General features: G+C 40.7%; 1 protein-coding gene across 2 annotated transcripts; it reads left to right on the top strand.

Moving 5' to 3' along the window:
• The first annotated feature begins 5,573 nt into the window (after positions 1-5,573).
• Positions 5,574-19,209, top strand: AGXT2 (alanine--glyoxylate aminotransferase 2). Of its 2 annotated transcripts, XM_069000771.1 has the most exons (14): positions 5,574-5,650; positions 7,048-7,133; positions 7,522-7,706; positions 7,993-8,116; positions 8,955-9,049; positions 10,136-10,229; positions 11,283-11,376; positions 12,210-12,310; positions 13,366-13,458; positions 14,167-14,299; positions 15,407-15,495; positions 16,908-17,057; positions 17,404-17,502; positions 18,994-19,209. In XM_069000771.1, exons 1-14 carry the CDS (start codon positions 5,620-5,622, stop codon positions 19,102-19,104), a joined length of 1,485 nt encoding a protein of 494 aa, XP_068856872.1. In that variant the 5' UTR covers positions 5,574-5,619; the 3' UTR covers positions 19,105-19,209. The 2 variants fall into 2 exon arrangements, with proteins under 2 accessions (XP_068856872.1, XP_068856873.1); XM_069000772.1 differs by lacking the exon at positions 5,574-5,650 and having other exon boundaries at positions 7,062-7,133; positions 7,423-7,706.
• Positions 19,210-19,559: the final 350 nt, after the last annotated feature.

Below are 19,559 nucleotides of genomic sequence, written 5' to 3'. Positions count from 1 at the left end.
AGAATTTTAAAATCTTATTTGTAAATTCAAATTATTTTCCTTAACAAACTGCTTGTCATAGAATCATCACTTGTGATTCAGTGGTAGGATGAGGATGGGATATTTAAGATGTGTAGCAAAATTAGATGTTTTTAATATGGGGAAAAAAAAGCCTAAAGCAAATTCCATTTTGTAAGAAAGTCCTCCGTGCCCAGATTGGCAGTCAAGCATCAGTCCCATTCCTGACCTGAAAAGTTTTTTGCTACTACTTACATTCCCAGATCACAAGGATTGAATGAGCCAATTTTCCAGAGATGCTCTCATTCTGGATCACAGCTGTGGAACTTAATATTTATCGATACTTGCTCTTTCAAATTACCTGTTTTCGACTGAGTTCCTAGGAAGCAAACCTTTCAATTCTGTCTCTAAATGGGCAAAAATGGAAAGCCCTGGTCTCAATTATCTCAAACCCTCACGCTAAAATCAGGCTCCAGTTCCTGTGGGTGTGGAACGATGGACTGAATGACACTAATTTGAACAACCTTGTGGGCCCGCCTTGAAAACTATTTTGAAACAAATCAGGGATTTTCTTCATTTTTCTGGTGTATGTCAAGCAGGAAAATAAGGATAAATAGATGCCTAAACACATAAAAATGGGGATATAAAGAGCTTAAGTATCATAGAAGCATAGAATTGTTCAGGTTGGAAAAGACCTGTAAGGTCACAGAGTCCAAAGTCCAGCCAGGTCCACCACTAAGTGACAGGACGAGGGACAAGGTTGCTGCATGTGGCAGAACAGAAAAGGAGCACAGTCACTATGGGATGGTACACAGCAGATGATGAGAGAACAAGTGCATTTTGACTACAGCTGAGAAGGAGGAGAAGAACAGAACATTACAGCAAAAGAATCAAATGTAAGAATAGATAGTAAAAAATGAGAACTAGAACAGAGACGAGTGATAAATGAGTTAGTGAGGGGGAAAAAAAAGGAAGAGAAGAAAATACTTTTATATCAAAAGTGAGAATATGCATAGCTACCTGATAGAGTCCACAAAAGCAGTAAAGCCTTACAGAATGCTAAAGAGTTGGCAAAATGGTGAAATCAGCTACTCTGGATCAGCTGTTACATATGAGCAGAAAAAGTCCTATACATGAGAAGTGGTCATTCATTTTCTACCAGTTATGGGACTTTTCTTCCCCATATCTGACATTGGTCCCAGGCAAACACAAAACTTGAAGAGTCAGGCTCAGCATCTGACCTGCAGTTGCATTTCCTACATTCCTAAGGGAAAAAGGGAGAAATAAAGTGTACCACACTCTCTTTATGAACAACCTTCCATTTTTCAGACAGGTATACAGGTGAGGTTTATTTATCCATTTACATTGTCCCACACATATGCCTACCATTCTTAAGCATTGTTCTGTTTTTATTTAGTATATGTAATGCATTGACCTAGAAGCTCCAAGAGAAAAAACACTTTGGGGATATTACTAAACAGTCTCTTGGTATTTCTGGGCATTGTTTCAATTTGTACCATTGACAATGTATCTGTTAATATTTTCCTTAGTCAGAGAGTCCCTATCTTGGTGATAAATGCTGAAAATTACCAAGTTAGGCTTAAAATGCATCTCTTCAATATGTTACATTTTTAAGAGGCACTATTGTATCTGTTGGAAGTAGTTAAGAAAAATACCTGAATTAGTTGTGTGGTCTCTTACAGTGCTGAAAGCTGATGTTATACTCAAGATGTTGGTGCATAGAGCAGTTAGATATAAAAAAGTCTTTTTTTATATATTCCTCTTTTTGGAAGATTTATTGTCCTTTTCTACTCGGTGATGCTGCTTGTCTCAGATCTTGACATTATTTAACTATTTTTTTTAACAATGCTGCTTTTGGATCTATTTTTGTGAGCTGCTGAGTACCTTCACCTCATTTTGGCGTCAATAAAAACTGAAAGATTTCATTTCAGTTCCTGCAATGGTTAGTTTTAGAGACTTATAGCACTGAGTAAATTTTTAGAGGATGCTGGAAATCATTGTACAAGTCACTTGTAGAAAATATCCCTTCAGTAGGATGGAAAACTATACATGCTTAGAAAAAGGCAGATTTTTATACAGGCAGAACTATAGTGATGTCATATCATATTTTTTAATATTCATAATGCTGTAGACTACTCTTAATTCTCATCCCTTTGCCTTTCATTCCAAAAGGGAGAGGAAACTGCTGCTCAGCTAAACTCAGAAAGACCTCCTGGGCTGCTTTATTGTTGTTTATTTTTCATTTTGGAAAGTAATTTTTTTATTCTGACTACAAAAATGGTTCATCACCTGATATAATACAACCATCGGTCTTATATATGCGTTCTGTTGCTCAGAGATACTCAGCACTATCTCAACTTCTGAAAACTTTTTGTTGTGCTTTGTGTATGTTTTAGTCATTGTGTAAGATATAGCAATACAGAAGGCGCTGTTATGAAAAAGTACGGTCCAGAAAAAAACATGTTAGCAGCCATTAACTAATTGTATTTGTTCAAAATTTTGATGTGCTGTTAAGCGAGGGTAGAAGTCTCTGGAACTCCCTTGCCTTTAATTGTGTCAGCAGTCTCTCAAAGAAACAAAAATTGCATCTTCTGAATAATTTCCAGAATAGACAGTGTATTTTCCGCAGAGAAAGAGATGACCAAATATTTAGAGCAAACTTATTTCCATTTGCATAAACCATTCCATTGGTAGATTTGCAATACTAGCTAGGCATTTTTTCTGCTACAATTTCAGAATTTGTATGCAATGTGGAATATGAGAATTATCGCAGTGTCATTACTGTAGCAACAGAATGACTTTAAGCACAATTATTCTATGAACCAGATCCAAATTTTTTTGTAAATTTCTAAAATACAAGAAATTTTAAGAATTAGATTTCATATGTAGTATGTACATTGTTTGGAGAATACTGGTATAAAAGTAGTTGCTCAGGAATTCTTCATTGTTTCTAAGTATATCTAAAGGAAAGTGCTTTCAAATACATTTTTTAAGTTCTTAATATTGAAAATGCTGGCTTTACTAAAATATTAGTGTTTTCACTTGTAAGATCAATATTGTTATGAAGCCTGTAGCTTTCTGATGAATTTTTCGCTCTTTTGTCATTGTAAAATCTCTTTGCAGTGGTGTTTGCATTTCAGTTTAATAAAAGTTCGTGAATAAAAATCCCAGATTGTGTATTTCTTCATGATATGCAGCACTTCTAATATATAATATATAGAAAGAAAGAGGAAAATCCAGACATACAACACAGTCTGTAGGGCAGAATCCTGCTGTCCTCCATGGGGAAAGCTCCATGATACGTGTGTTTAACCAACTTTGTGTGCATTGAGCAATTGAACCAGGTAACACAGATGGCTCGCATACCAGGTCACAACTTTTGTGTTTCTTTATGGCTCATTGTGTTGATGTAAATTATCACTGAAATTCAGGGATTTAAAGTTAGCAAAGGTAAAGTGTGATCAAGAAATTTGAGGGTTTGGGGGAGTCCTACAGTGTGTGAGCACTGTCCTTGTCCATAGAAGGTACAAATCTCTGACCCTATACACCAACACTGGGCAGTTTTCCTGCAAAACTGGGGCAGTCTCTCGCACTACGTGCAGTCAGCCTTCCTCCTTAGGAGCAGACAGGGTCATCAAAAGCACTGTGAAATACCTCTCATTGGCAACTGTGTCTCGTTACAGCGTGTGCGAGTTACTGTTCCAGCTGCTGAGCCTTTGTCATTCTTAAGTACTACAAGGATGTGTCGGTTTTGGCAAGGGCAGAGTTAATTTTCTCCACAGTAGCTGGTATGGGGGTGTGTTTTGGATTTGTGCTTAACACAGTGATGATAAAAGAGATGTTTTTGTTGTTGCTGAGCAGAGCTTACACGGAGCCAAGGCCCCGTCTTGGATCCATGGGAGGCTGGGAGGAGACAGGGCTGGGATAGATGACCCCAGCTGACCGAAGGGATATTCCAGACCATGTGGCATCATGCTCAGTATATACAGTACTGAGTAAAGACAGGACATTTGGAATGATGGTGTTTGTCTTCCCAAGTCACTGTTACACGTGATGGGCCCTGCTCTCCACTCCCGCCTGCCCATGGGAAGTGGAGAATTAATTCTTTTCGCTTTGCTTGTGTGTGCCACTTTTGCTTTTCCTGTTAAACTCTCTTTATCTCAACCCTCCTGTTTTCCCACTTTTACCCGTCCCTTCCTCTCCCCAGTCCTGCTCGTGGGAGATTGAGTGAGTGGCTGCCTGGGGCTTGACTGCTGGCAGGTAATGGAAGAAGGCCATAGAGCTTCCCACTTCTCCCACCCCTGTAGGAGGTTGTGCTACACCTCTTCACTGACAAAACAAAAACAAAAAAACAGAAGAAATGGCTCATCAATTTCTCTCAGCATGTCTCAGTTTTTCCTCATCCACCCAGATGTATTTAACATAATAGAATTCACAGAATCATACACTGGGTCAGGTTGGAAGGGCCCACAGAGGGTCATGTGGCCCAATCTGCCTGCTCAAGCAGCGTCATCCCAGAGCACACAGCACAGGATTGCATCCAGACAGTTCTCTAATATCTTCGATGAGGAAGACAGAGGGAATTCTCTTCCACTTCACAGTCACACACATAGTAAAGAAGTTTTTTCTCATATTCAGGTGGAGTTCCCTGTGCATCGGTTTCTGCCTGTTGTCTCCTGTCCTATTGCTTGGCACCACTGAGCAGAGCCTGGTCCATCCTCTGACCCCTCCCTGCAAACACTGACAGATATCAGTGAGGTCCCCTCTCAGTTATTCCTTCTTGAGGCTGAACAGAATCAATTCTCTCAGACTTTCCTTGTAAGAGAGTTGCTCCCGTCCCTTCATCACCTTTGTAGTTCTCTGCTGGACCCACTCCAGGACCTCCATAATCTCTCTTGTACTGCAGAGACCAGAACTGAGCAGAGACTCCAGGTGAGACCTCACTTGGGCTGAGCAGAGGAGCAGGATCACCTCCCTTGACTGCTGGCATTGCTCTTCCTAATGCATCCCAGGATTCCATTGGCCTTCCTGGCCACAGGGGCACTGCTGGCTCATGGCCAGTTTGTTGTCCACCAGGACCCCCAGGTCCTTCTCCACAGAGCTGCTTTCCAGCAGGTTGGCCCCCAGCCTGTGCTGGTACCCAGGGTTGTTCTTCCCCAGGTGCAGGACCCTGCATTTGCCCCTGTAAAATTTCAGACAATTCTTCTCTGCCCATCTCTCCAGCCCGTCGAGGGCCGTCTGAAGGGCTTCCAGTTAAACCGTGTCAGAAGACTCGGGATGGGATAGGGCAGGGTGACATTAAGGGGACAGCATGCGATGACACCAGGGGCACAGCACGGGATGAGAGCAGGGGCACAGCACGGGATGACACCGGGCACAGCACGGGATTGAGAGCAGGGGCACAGCACGGGATGACACCGGGCACAGCACGGGATGAGAGCAGGGGCACAGCACGGGATGACACCGGGCACAGCACGGGATGACACCAGGCACAGCACGGGATGACTCCGGGGACAGCACGGTGTGTCCGGCCGGCTCTCAGCGCACGTGTCGGGGCGGTGCCGCTTCCCGGGGCGGTGCCGCTTCCCGGGACGGGCGGACATGGCGAGGCGGCTGCGGAGGCTCGGCAGCGGTGAGGGAGCGGCGGGGAGCGGCGCGGTACGGCGGGTGTGCCGGAGCTGGGCTGGCCGAGACCCGCAGGGGTCCCTGCACCCGCTCCGTGCAGATTTGGGATGGATGGCAGCGCCGTGCCTGTGCGCGGAGCAGTGCGGGGTAGAAGCCCTTTCGGTGTAGCTGCAAATCCCTTGGAAAGAGTTCCAGGGGCAGAACTTCCCTAACTGATGGGTTTTCAACTAGTTTTTTGAGACTGGAATCTTGTAGATTCTTGATTCATTAGTGCTGTAAGTGGTTGTGAGGGAAGTGACATTGTATGTAATTAATTCCAGGAAACTTTGTTCTTCAGTCATTTGCATTTCACATGTGTTTTAGAAATTGGTTAAAACCCTAGACTTCTAAAAACAAATGTGTAACTCTCAGCAGACAGTGTTGTAGGTACAGAAAGAGAGTGTTTTCAAATAACTCTTAGCGGAATCACGGAGTCACAGAATGTGTCACGTTGGAGGAGCCCACAGTAGGTCCAACCTCCCTGCTCAAGCAGGGCCATCCCAGAGCACACGGCACAGGATTGTGTCCAGACGGATCTTGAATGTCTCCAGTGAGGGAGACTCCACAGCCTCTCTGGGCAATCAGGTATCTCCTTCTGATACCTACTGAATTGAATCTGCAGTTAAATGAAAGGCAGGATGGTGTGATGTTCCCAAGACAGCAGCTGGAGTTGTCAGGGCCCTAAGCAGAGCTTGTGTCCCTTGAGAAGCCTCCCCCAGGGCTGTACCCCCTGCCCAGGAGCTCTGGTTCATCTCTAGCCTGAACCTTCAGTCCGAGCCTTGCCCCAGTCCAGCCCTGGCTCTGTCTCCTGGATGGACCTTGGACTTCCACTGTAACCTTGTGTCCAGCCCTGGCTCTGGCCCCATCCGCTACTGCTCCAGCCTGAGTGCCCTGGGTGGCCCCTGTTCCTGACTCAGCTCTGTTTATGCGAGGCATTCTCAGTGAACCCTGCTTCGCCCACCTCGTTCGGGTCTGCTGGGCCTCTGCCGCACTCCTGGGGGCACTGCCTGTGCTGCAGTCACCCTGGGCTCCCGACTGTAGAGCATTCACCCACTGCTTCCAGAGAAGAACTTGTATTAGAAACAGTTTTTATTTTTAAAATAAAAATTCCTCTTCTGTCAAAATAGAAGTCCATGTGAGACTGAAAACTTGAGTTTTAATGGATGGGACATAAACGTCTTTTTTAAAAAATTACATATATTCTGCCTGTTACTTATTTTTCCCCAAAGAAAACTTCTCAGACCAAAAAACCAATCCCTCCAAAACTTTCTGCAGCTGTAGGTTGTGTGTTCTCTGAACAAGCTTATTGAACAAATCTTGTAGATGTGTACTTAGCTAAGTGATAATTCTCTTACTCTTTTGTAGTTGCCTTTAGGCAGCAGAAATGGAAAAGTTCTGTCTTCACAGAAGCAAAAATGCCTCCTTGTGATTTTGTACCTGAAAAATATGAAGTAAGTCATGGATGCTACACTGACTTTAAATAAAACTGCATTACTGGGTTTGAGTGATAGGCTCATCTAATAAATAAGATCATAATATTTGCTTCTTCGGGCACAACCCAACTGCTACAACCGGGATATAAATTGTAGATGTACCGTGACAAATCTGTAATTTCTACGTTGTTAATTTGAAAACATTTTAGAAAGAGGTATGTGCAGAACAGCAGCCTTATTTCAAAAAGCTGAATTTCAGAGGTTTGTAGAACAGCCTTCTATGTGCCAGAATTTGTTACCATCTCAGTCCTGCAGGCAGCTGTGTAGTCTGTGTGCTCCACTACAACTCCATGAGTCTGGATCTTTGGAAGGCACAGATGGATACTGACTGTTTTATTCCGCTCAGTCCTATCCGTATGAACGTATGCAGAAGATCCGTGAACAAAATATTGCTCCTTCACTGAGAATGTATTATAAGAAGCCATTGCTGCTGCACCAGGGACACATGCAGTGGTTGTTTGATTATGAAGGACGAAGATACCTTGATCTCTTTGCTGGGATTGTCACTGTCAGTGTTGGACACTGTCACCCGTAAGTGTGTTGCTTTCTGATTTATGGTATAAAATACAGGAAGAGACACCTGTGTTTGTTTTGCTCTTCATTAATCTGCAGCACTGTGGGCCTAAAACCAGAATATAATTCACTGAATTGTCATGTATCACAGTAGGTTCAATTTCTGCTGCATTTTGAGGAATTCATTAATTCGGTCCATCTGGCACACGGTGCAGCATCTGCATTTGCAGAATCAATAGCACAGAGGTATGTGCATGTATGAGTGTGGAATTCAGTCCCTTTGTCTCTCCTTTGCTACACACAGGAAGGTAACTATGGCTACCCAGAAGCAGCTGGCTCGCCTGTGGCATACCACCAATATCTACATGTACCCAGCAATCCACGAGTATGCTGAAAAGCTAACTTCTCTTTTTCCAGATCCACTGAAGGTAAATTGCTTCTGACTGGAGCTGGGGCTGGTGAAGAGGGTGTCTGTTCATAAGAAGTATTTATTAAATAATTGAGAGCCATGATATGTCTAGAGAGAAAATCTGTATGGGGAATACAGACTGTCAGTTAAAGAGCATGAGGGCCCTCAGGGCCTTTTCTTTAGTCCTGGCTGTAGACAAGAACAATATCCCCAATTCCTGTTCTGTTTGTTTTCTCCCCCAACACTGTGAAGAGGCATTGCCAGCTTAAAAATTACTGAAAGAAATAAGTAGATGTTTACCATTCTTATATGTATCCAGCCTTAATTTTCTTGATCTCATGAAAATTCACAGTGAGAAGTGTTTGACAGTATTTTGTGTAGTGAACTTTACTGACATTTAATTAAATAAACCACATAATTGTCATGTTTCATATGCAGCAAAACAGTAAGAAAAATAATTTTTGTTTTCAGGTAAAATAAATTGGTGATAAAATGAAATTGATGTAGCAGAAGAGTACAAATCTGCTGCAATCCTTAAGATGGAATGAGAGTAAAAAAAAAAAAAAATTAAAATTGAATGCTTAGGTTTGACCCAACACTTCAATTTATTTCAATCAGAATTCCATCTTATGAAAACCTGTAAACTGAAACCCTTTGAGATTTTTCTGTACTCTCCCAGAGCACATCAGTTGAATCTTTGTTCTCATTCATAGTGTAAGGCCAACACTAATTTTACTGTGGTGAGGTCACCCAGTGGCAGTGCTAGGTTATAGCTTATTATGTTATTAAGGGACATGGTCTGATGCTGAAGAAAGTGATGTTTTTGTGCTGTATTGATGCCAAGTGTTCTCCCACAGGTGGTTTATCTCACCAACAGCGGGTCAGAAGCCAATGATTTAGCTATGTTCATGGCAAGGCTGCACACCCATAACTTTGACATAATCTCTCTCAGGTAATGCCAACAGAGCTTTATAAAACTCCTCTGTGTGTGTGATCACTCTCTACATGCTTAAACCAAGGAAAGACAGAGAACTCTTTCACCCCAGGTCTGCAGAGGAGAATGGTATAAAATTACTTTATTTGACAACCAGGAGCTGAAGTTTTGATACAGTATGCTAGGACTAGTTTGCAGTAAAAATGCAACCTGCAATTTTTGCTTGTGTTACCTAGAAAATGGTCTGACAGCTATGTTCAGAGTGTGCTTTCGTAGACTTTTGTTCATGGCCAGAGCAAGATCGAGTAACTGCTACGTTCTTCCTTTGTTTCCCTTCTGCAGTGCCCCTTTGTGAGGGGTGCAATGGTACCTCTGGAACAGCGGTGCAGTGAACCTCAGCAGGGAACTGCTGTGGCTGGGAGCTGGTTTTTGTTTGCTTTGCTTTGTTTTTCTGTCAGAGCTCTGAACTACATTCACTGCACAGGTACACAAACAGCACTTCTGGCTTAATTCCAGGGATGGAGCTGGGCTAAACACCAGTACACTGTAAACACCAGTGCACCACAGCTCACTTTACTGCACAGCCCAGGGAGCCTCAGATCTTAGAATAAAAGGCCGTGTTAATGAAGAGCTGTATTTTTCTGTTACTGTGTTCAACGGAACATTGGGTACCTACCTTGCTTGTGTATTCTCACTAACCAGTTTTGATTTGTGTATAAAACTGACAGCAAACTACCATTTAGTTTAATGATTGACAGCATGTTAGAGACAGCAGCTGTTTCCAAGATTAAAAGGACAGAAATGTTTTCTCTGTAGGGATCAGGTGCTACAGCAGATCTTCACGAGGCGCTGTCTGAATTGCTGTTGGTTCCAATCATTGTACTCATCTCCTTGCAAGCGTTTCTTCACAATTTTAATATTTGAAATTGCAGTCGGAGTCAAAAGGCAGAGCAAAAAAAATGGTAGTAGGAATCTTCTTAGTTTCAGTGCAACAATGCACATTTTTCCCAACAATTTGTAGCTCAGAAGCCTGCCTTCTCAGAACTGATATTGCTCCAGACACTTCTTGGAAATGAATGATGTTGATCTGCTTTGTTTGAACAGAGGAGGATACCACGGAAGCAGCCCTTACACGTTGGGTTTGACATCTCTGACTCCTTACAAGCATGGTGTTGCCAATGGCTTTGGCTGTACAGCTGTGAGATTTTTGCTTTTAGTTTTTTATTAACATTCTGGGTAACTAACAGCTTATTTGAATATTTCAGCAATTGCTATGTTTTCTGCCCTCAAGTGCTTTATGGCCACTAATCAAAACTGCAGTGTAGCTGTTTCTGCTGCGTAAGTTCAACAAGAGCCAGAATTCCCTTTTCTTCTATGTATAGTTCAATTCCTTAGTTAAAATTTTGAGGTGGGACAGCCATAATGCGAGTGGTCATGATTTGCAGTTCTTTAGTCATGCTTGATGCTTGCATGGGAGTCTGTGTAAGGAGCAAAATAATGTTCTGAACCCCTTTTTTGAAGTTTGGTTTGGCAGATCTGTGCAAAGCTGCTTTCAGATGGTCTGGAGCAGATCATTCACTGTAATGAATAGGAATCCTATTTCAGCAAGACGGGAGACATATCTGTTAAGGAAATCCACTGAGGTTAAATGGCAATATGTCGTGTCCCGGCCCTTAGGCAGATAGGAGTAACCTTCTGTCTAGAAGCTGGCATTGCTGACCCAATAATTACAGGTGACAGCTTGGCCCCAGTATTAACCATAGGAAGGCTCATTTACAGCAACTTCCCAGCCTGTCTCAATGAGTGGCCTGAAGTCATGTGGTATTCCAGGAGCAGCACGGATTGGAAAGCCGCAGCTGTCTCTATTAGATCTGCCTGCCGCCCTCTATTTTGCAGATTTTTTCATACTTCAGAGTACTGAAATGCTACCAGCAACTCTTAAGATGCTGGCATTACTCTTTCCTAGCCAATATGCTGATTAAGTTAAAGAACAAGAGAAGACAAAACATCAGTTAAATGACTATTGCTGGAATAGTCTAAACTTGTCGGTCCCAAAACTGTCTTTGTTGCACCAATTTGTGAGGGGGAAATTTGGTGTTATTCCCAAGTGTTCTTCAGAAAAGTTCCTTGAACTGTATTTGCCTCTTGATTCTAAGAGATGGGGTTTTTTGTTTTGCCATTAGTCATTAGATCAAAAGATCTCTTAGAAAGGTGTCATCAAATCTGTAGCTATTTCTCTTATGTTTGACAGACAATGTTACCAGATGTTTTTCGTGGTCCATGGGGAGGCAGCCATTGTAGAGATTCTCCAGTGCAAACTGTTCGAAAATGCAGCTGTACTGAAGGTTGGTCCATAACAAAATTTTGGCTTTCAGATTACAAAATATTGAGGGCTATGAAACTAGGTTCTAGCTACCTCCTCAAGACAAGCAGATGTCTGGTTAGGTTTTGCAAGGGCAACCAAAGAAAATATTGCAGATAATCTCACGATCCTGCATCCCAATGCGAAAAATTTGGGACAGGTGACACCACATTCTCAGATTTCCTTTTGAAATCTCAGTCTTTGTTTCCAGTATTTGTCATTATCAACTCTGGAAGCTGTGGAACTCACTTCAGCACATGTGGAAGAATAGAAGTGTTTATGGTGTTTTCTGCTGTTTCTGAAGTTTGGCAGCTTTCCAGCTTTTATATTGGAATAAGGCAAATAGTAAGGACAACCTGCAGCCAGCAATAGGCAGAAGTCTTCCATACACAACACAGTGTGAAATCTCCTCTACTGCTCTGCATCTAACAATTCCAATCAGTTTTTCTACTGTTTCAACAAGCACTTTTCAGTATTTTAATTCATATATACACATAACAGAATGTTTTGGTTTTAGCTTTGCCTTCCCTAGTGAATGGGAGCACTGGCCATGCTGATTGCTCTGTTCTTTATTTAAGAACAGACTGTTATGCAGCTGTATTATCCAGAATCCTCCTACCTGCACTAACCATAGAGTACATGTCATTTAAGAGAAGAGACTCTTTCCTTTAATGTTTAGCCTTCTGTTCATTTGAGAGGTGATATTTACCATGTAGTCGCATAACACTTGTTGCTTAGATGTGTAATTTCATGTTTTGAAGCTGGTTTTGTGTCATATTAAGTAAAGTCCCTTCAAACTGTTTCCTCTGTAAACAGGTGCATGTCATGCAAAAGACCAGTACATTGAACAATTCAAAGATACTCTGAATACCTCAGTGCCCAAGACAGTAGCTGGATTTATTGCTGAACCAATTCAAGTAGGTAGTTTGCTGTTTCTCAGTTGTGATAGCACAAATAGTGTGATTACTCAAATCTGATATTCTTTAGCTACAACCTGAACATAGACTTTTGCTGATTTTTACTATGATTTTTTAATGCTTTAAACACCTTAAATGTTTGAAAGATTGGATACACTGCCCTAAAATTTCGGCTTTTATCACTGACTTCAATGGAGCTAGAATTTTTCTCGTGAAATTAAACACAGAATCATGATTAAACATACACATTTTTTCTTCATTTAAATAGTGAGTATGATAGATGCTATACTTTGGTTTCTATTATCTCCTTTCAATTTTCATTACTATTTCTGTAAACTTTTAACTCAACCCCCTTCCCCCTCTTTTAGTCTTGTTGTCCGCTCTACTTTTAACAGCTGTCCAGCAGCTGATGGCCACAGGATTCTTTCTCCTAATGTTTCACCCTATGTTCACAATTGCTGGATATGTGGTTCTTCAACAGGAAAAATGGAGAATTTATCCCAGGCAAAAAAAAAATGTGAGAACTGTGACGACAAGGAAAACTGGAGCGGTTCTCTGGTTTTGCTGTTTTCTAAGCAGTTATGTACTTGAGTCTAAAAAGCTGTTCTGGTCCAGCTGCAGGGTAGAATTGAATTTCCAATCCAAATGCAAACTGACAAGGTGAAAAGAGGTTGAGGAGGCAATGTTCTAAACAAATAAACCAAAGAAGGAATGTGAATTCTCTGGTCAACTCCACCAGGAAACAGAGTTTCTGGGTTTCGCTGTGTGTAGATTTTCAAGGTCCTTGTTTTGGCACTTTATTGTTAATTGACTTGGTCTTACAGTGATCATGGCCTCATAAGCATTCATGCCAGCACAACTAAAGGGACAGCAGGCAGCACTGTGGAATGGGAATGTGTGACCTGAGCAGGAGCTTTTTGAAGCAGTTTCGTTGCTGGAGCCAGAAGCTTAAAATAGCAGCCTTGCTGTTACCTGAGGGCTGCTAAGTTTTTTTCCCCAAGGAGAACTCCTGTTTCCTTGTTTGTTCCTTGAAGACATTGTGTTTCTCTTGGCAGGGTGTTAATGGAGCTGTTCAGTACCCAAGAAATTTCTTAAAGGAAGCATATCAGCTGATACGGGAAAGAGGGGGCCTTTGCATTTCAGATGAAGTGAGTCAGATCTTTTTACGTAAGAATTCTAGAGTGGGGTACCTCTGAAAGTTACCATAAAAGAATCCAAGTGAAGCCTGGAAATAATCTAAGTGAAATGCTATGCAATTCATAGCTTAATTTTAACAAGGTGTTAAACTGCATTTTTCCAAGCATAGGAGCCTCCCAGTTTTTACTGCCTTTATTCTCATTTTGGGCAGAGGTAGTATTTGTAGCAGACTTCAGTCCTTACCTTCTGGGAGCAGTAAATTTGCACAAATGTGCAACAAATGATACTTGTGATGGAAATTTGTCAAAATAACCCTTCCTTTTATGAGTACTGTTGACATAAGTAAAATATAGAAGAGTTGATTGCTGTACCTCTGCAAAGAAGTTTTAGAAATTGAATTTTCTTAGCTAAAACAATATTAAAATAGTATCAAATGCTTCAAATGCCTTTACATTTCCTCTCCACTTTGAAATGGAAGCTGCATCTTATTTGTGGATCTCACCAGGCCTGACATGATGACGTTATCACATGAAAAAAAAGCCCAATTACAATAAATAGCATTTTGTGCAGAGCCATTTGAATAAGGATCCTAATACAAGTTGACTTCAGAGGTAGTTGCTCTTTAATGCAAATCAGTAACAATAGAAAGACAAGAAAAGAAACTATATCACAAAGTGTGAGAAAGTGATGGTTATTTCTCTGAATTTTGCCTTTGAAAGGTACAGACAGGATTTGGACGGACAGGTAGCCATTTCTGGGGATTTCAAACACATGGTGTAGTCCCTGACATCGTTACTTTGGCAAAAGGAATTGGTAATGGCTTCCCAATGGCATCTGTTGTTACAACAAAAGGTATAAATGTTCTGTTCTGCTATGATGTAAAACAGAGTAATTGCAAACTATAATACAAAATAACTATTTACTGAGAAATCTGGGTTAAAAAGCTGAGTGTTACTTATAAACTTTATTTCAATCTACCTTTTGACAGATGAATTGGATCCTCATTACATCACTTGTTTCACCACATGTTGTGCTATATCAGTACCAAGCTGTATTTAAATAGGGTTAGTTGCATAACTGAAGCAGGAATGAACTTGTGAGTTAGTAGAATGGGTAAAAGAGCCTGGAAATCCTCACTGAAGTCACTGTTTTACTGATAAACATACTGTGAGTAAATAGGGCAGGATGTTACCCAGCTGCTTGATTCCTACAAATGGCTGGTTCAATCTTGTGAGGAAGATCTGTAGCTGTCAGGTAACAGCATATGTTAGAAGCATGCCTTTTAAAAAAAGCTGTGTTTTGGCATCTGCTAGACACTATAGTTTTTGGAAATATTCATATTTTGCACAGACTGCTTTCAGGAAATCTTGCTGTGTTTTCTCCAGTAGAATCAGAGCCGAACCACAGCAAATGTAATTGTTGTTACAGTAACAAATGTTAAAGCAATTAAGTACAGTTACGAAACAAGGCAGACGAGGCCACCAAGATGATCAGAAGGGTGGAGTACCTCTGCTATGAGGAAAGGCTGAGAGAATTGGGATTGTTCAGCCTGGAGAAGAGAAGGTTTTGGGGTGACCTATTGTGGCCTTCCAGTGTAAGAAAAATGGAGAAGTACTTCTTACTAGAGCATGGAGTAACAGGACAAGGAGGAATGGCTTTAAACTGAAAGAGATTAGGTTTAGATTAGACATTAGGAAAAAATTCTTCCCTGTGAGGGTGGTAAGACATTGGCACAGGTTGCCCAGAGAAGCTGTGGATGCCCCATCCCTGGAAGTGTGCAAGGCCACGCTGGATGGGGCTTTGAACAACCTGGTCTGGTGGGAGGTGTGCCTTCTCATGGCAGGAGGGTTGGAACTGGATGATTTTTAAGGTCCATTCCAACACAAACCATTCTGTGATTCTATGATTCTGTGATTCTATGAACTGATGGAATAACCAGTGTTGTTCTTTTTCTTTTAGAGATTGCAAATTCCTTGGCTCAAAACCTTCACTTTAATACGTTTGGAGGAAACCCTTTGGCCTGTGTAGTTGGAGCTGCAGTTCTTGACGTAGGGAGAACATAACATAAATTTATCTATACCACAAGTTATTAGTATCAAAAGATGAAAAATGCATGTATAAATGTCTGTGTGGGCAATTTTTAAAATAATTAAATAAAGTGCATAAACATATGCAAGTATACATGCATGGCCAGTGTGCCCTATGCACAGGAAAGAATCCTGATTAGTTTAATTGCAAAAATTTTCAAATCTCAAGAAAGAGCAGGAGCCCTCTACTTATGATTTCAGAATCATCTTTATCTCTCTTAGGTTCTTTACTTTGTTAATAAAATTGTAGGAGAGTACTTTCTCAAAAGAATTAGCTAATCCTTTCATAGTGGTACACAAATCCACAGCTAAAGCAAACCTATTTTCTGGCACACATGCTTAACAAAATTTTTTAACTCAACAGCTTTTGCCTTATGCTTAAAAACCCTTAATGACCAGACAGTTAAAATACCTAAGGTCAAAATTCCTTTTGGGAAAAAAATCCCTCATGAAAAAGAAAATAGAAAAATTTGCAATATATTTCGCTTATTATCCAGTAGAAAATCAGTCAGTGGGTATCAGGTCACTATTTAATTGTCTTTAATTGATTACGTACAGACTATTAATTCCTGAAGCTCACTTCATTACAGCAGACAGTGTTTCTATTCATGTTACTTTCCTGAGTGGTTTGGAGGGTTTAAGCGACTAATAAGATGCATGATTGTATAAGGAACCCATGTTTTGGGGTTTTTCAACTCTGAAGTAACTTGGAGCCTGGCTCTGAAATAATTCCAAGGAGATTGTTAGATTCAGGAAGAATAAAATGGAGTTGAAAGAAAAAAAAGTAGAAACAACTTTATCTTCTGTAATTAATTTTTAAATGTGATTTTTCTAAAAGCAGATGTTGTCATCTAATGGTTTGTGTGTAGTTGCCAGTATGTGCTTGCAAATAAAAACTTTGATTAAGGAGGACAGAGTAAAGAATGAAGAAAAGATTGCTATTAAAAAACATGTTGTTGATAAATATAATTAAAGCACTCAAGTTGTTCCTTTCCTAGTACACATAGATAAGCCTTGTCTAATAATATTATTCTCATGATACTAAGAAAGAATTAGAATATTTTGGTAAGATTTTGAAAATAGTCCTTCTGGTCAGGTATTTTCCAGTTACAAGTCCACGTGAGCAGGAATTACTGGATTAAATATAAGTAATAAGTAAAATGTGAAGAGTGCCACAGAAACATCGAAGTATTATGTATGATTGTATTCTGATGCCATTAAGAGGATTTTAAGAGAAGGAGAATGTGACCACTGAGGTAGTGAAGGAACATAGTAAGGAAGTGAGATAAATATAGTGTCAAGTTCAATGGGGATTAACAGAATGTATTGAAAGCTTTTCCTGCAACACTGTCATGGCACTTCATTTTAACCAGGCTATTGAAGAAGACGGTCTACAAAAAAACAGTGAGGATGTGGGAACATACATGCTGCTGGAGTTGGCTAAACTACGGGATAAATTTGAGATTGTTGGAGATGTCCGTGGCAAGGGACTTATGATTGGAGTAGAAATGGTGACAGATAAGGTTAGTGACTTTTTCATTCTTTTCAATTTACATTGCCATTGAAAGTTTTACCACATTTTATTTCAGTTGAAATAATAGAAGTATTTCCTGCTAAAAAGCAGACAGTGAAGTGGGAAAACATGGATCTGGCTAAAAATGAGCCGGAACATTCCATCATTCAGCTGTTTCACAAGCTTTGAGTAAACAGTGACACGCACCTTAACTGCACAGACTCGTGAGAGCAGATAAGTTATGCAGCTAACATTTTCAACTAGAGGTGGGATTTATTGGAGAGACTGGAATATACATCTTTGTCACAGAATTAATTTAGAATATCTAAGCGAAGTTTAATATTTCCTTTCCTTAGGACAGTCGACGCCCTCTTCCAGCTGAAGAAATCAATCAGATCTGGGAGGACTGTAAAGACATGGGGGTTCTGATCGGCAGAGGAGGGCTCTACAGTCAGGTACTGAACCTCTGGTTATAAATAAAGCTTATTTTCTATCCTTATTTTCTATCCTCATTTCCCTCAAGTTAAATTGATTCAGTTTAGTAAATAAACTAGAAAATGTATATTCTTAGGAACTATCTCTGTTTAATGTTGCTTATTTTTTTCAAGGAACTATTTGATTCTTTTCAAATATTCTGAACAAGCTCAAAGCTTGGAGTTTTCCTTCAGAGGGACAACTTCCCCTAGAAAACCAGGGTACTACAGTTTCTGTAAATTAGAAGAACTCAGCAATACTCAGGACCAAGTCTTTGCACAGTTTAGGTTATCACCTGATATACATCAGTACAAAACTAGTAGTTCTTTGAGTTTGGGGAGCTGGTAATGTTCTAATTCTATGGTAATTAAAAAAAAAAAAAAGAAAAGAAAAGAAAAGGATGTTGATAGCAAGTTCAGCACAAAAGAGAAAATTGGATGTGAAGGCCATCAGCCCACAGCTGAGGATGTACTCCAGAACACTGCACCAGCTCCCGACAGCACTCAGGTAATGGCAGAGAATTGCCTCAGGGCTGGCCAGGTCAGTGAAGCCCTCTGACACAGAGGAGGCAGCTTCCATGTGAGATGGATGGAGGGTAGCTAAAATAAATCAGACACTGCAGTGCGTCTGTCACCTCATCAGTTCTTCCCCAAATCACAGACCAGGAGGCAGGTAACAAGCTGCAGCTCAGTGCAGTAAAATCTCATTCTGCCTGATGAGAAGGCCGTTTATCTGTGAGTGTTTGCTTCAGCAGGGGCTGTGGGTGGGAAAGACCATTATTCCAGTCTCGCTGTATTAACCCCTGTGATGTGATAATAGAAAAAATCTGAAATTTAAGATTCTTATGGAAGATAAATACTCTTGTAAACATACATCAAACATTCAGATTTAAGAGCCCATGCTCTTGACAAGTGTAGCTGTATATACATCCCTTCCTGATCAACATGCTTTCCAGCTATAGCACCCTAACTACACGATAGTATTTAGTGATTCCTTCATAATGCATTCCCTTAAAAGCCTTTAAAAACAGCTTATAATAAAACAGCAAATCAGCTGACACAATGCAAGAGCCTGCCATTCTCAGCAGATACTACTTTTCCCTGTAGTAGAGCTGCAAGAAAGGAAAATACATCTGTCTGTTCTTTCTTCGTACAAATCCATCTGAGATTTTCCTCTGTCTCTGTCTGCAGTAACAGAGCTGCAGACATGACCTACTCTACTTAGGTCTTTTGTGGCGGCAGTTAGGTTATCAAGAGGGGGTCGTGAGTCAGATGTAATTCAGTGCAGTCAAGTTCAAAATTGCTCCACTTCAGAGTGCATTTATCATAAGCCTCAGTGCCTGCACTGCTGTTCTCCTTTTTTCCACACTTTTTTGGGGCAGAAGGGGAGTGCTGACCCAGATATGCTGCTTTAAACCATATTCTTTCCATATGATTTGAGCATTTATTTTTCTCTTTGTTCTCTCTCCTCAGACATTCAGAATTAAGCCTCCTATGTGCATTACTAAAAGAGATGTCGACTTTGCTGTGGAAGTATTTCATACTGCTTTACAGAGACACGTGGAAAGAGCCACTGCAAAATAGACTTAATTTGTTTCCTTACATGAGAGGCACACACAACCCCTAATACTTGCAACCCAGACTGGGCACTAATCTACCCTGGAAAATAAAATCATAGTGTGACGATTACATGCTTGTTCAGTATCATAAGAGTGTTCTGACAGATGCAGTGTTCAACAAAGGACACGGTCTAATCTCTTTTGTAAATGTACAGTTCAGTTCTACAGTGGTGATTTGTATTAACTGCACACCTATTTTGCCATTATCAAAAAAACCCTGACTGAATTAACTGGTTATCAGATGGAGAGGCAGGCATATGTTCTTCTTTCACCTGGGAAAGTCATACCAAAATTGGTAATTTTTAGAAAGTGAGAGAAACAGTTGGGGAAGAAGTTTCAGAGTTAAAACTGTTTACCCTGCCTACAAGGATACACTGTAATTAGAGCACTACTAAAAGTCTGCAGACATTTGAGATGTTT

Source organism: Aphelocoma coerulescens (assembly GCF_041296385.1).
Source record: "Aphelocoma coerulescens isolate FSJ_1873_10779 chromosome Z unlocalized genomic scaffold, UR_Acoe_1.0 ChrZ, whole genome shotgun sequence".
NCBI lineage: Eukaryota > Metazoa > Chordata > Aves > Passeriformes > Corvidae > Aphelocoma > Aphelocoma coerulescens.
The sequence above is the reverse complement of the archived record's forward strand: the minus strand, read 5'-3'. Positions and strand labels throughout refer to the sequence as shown.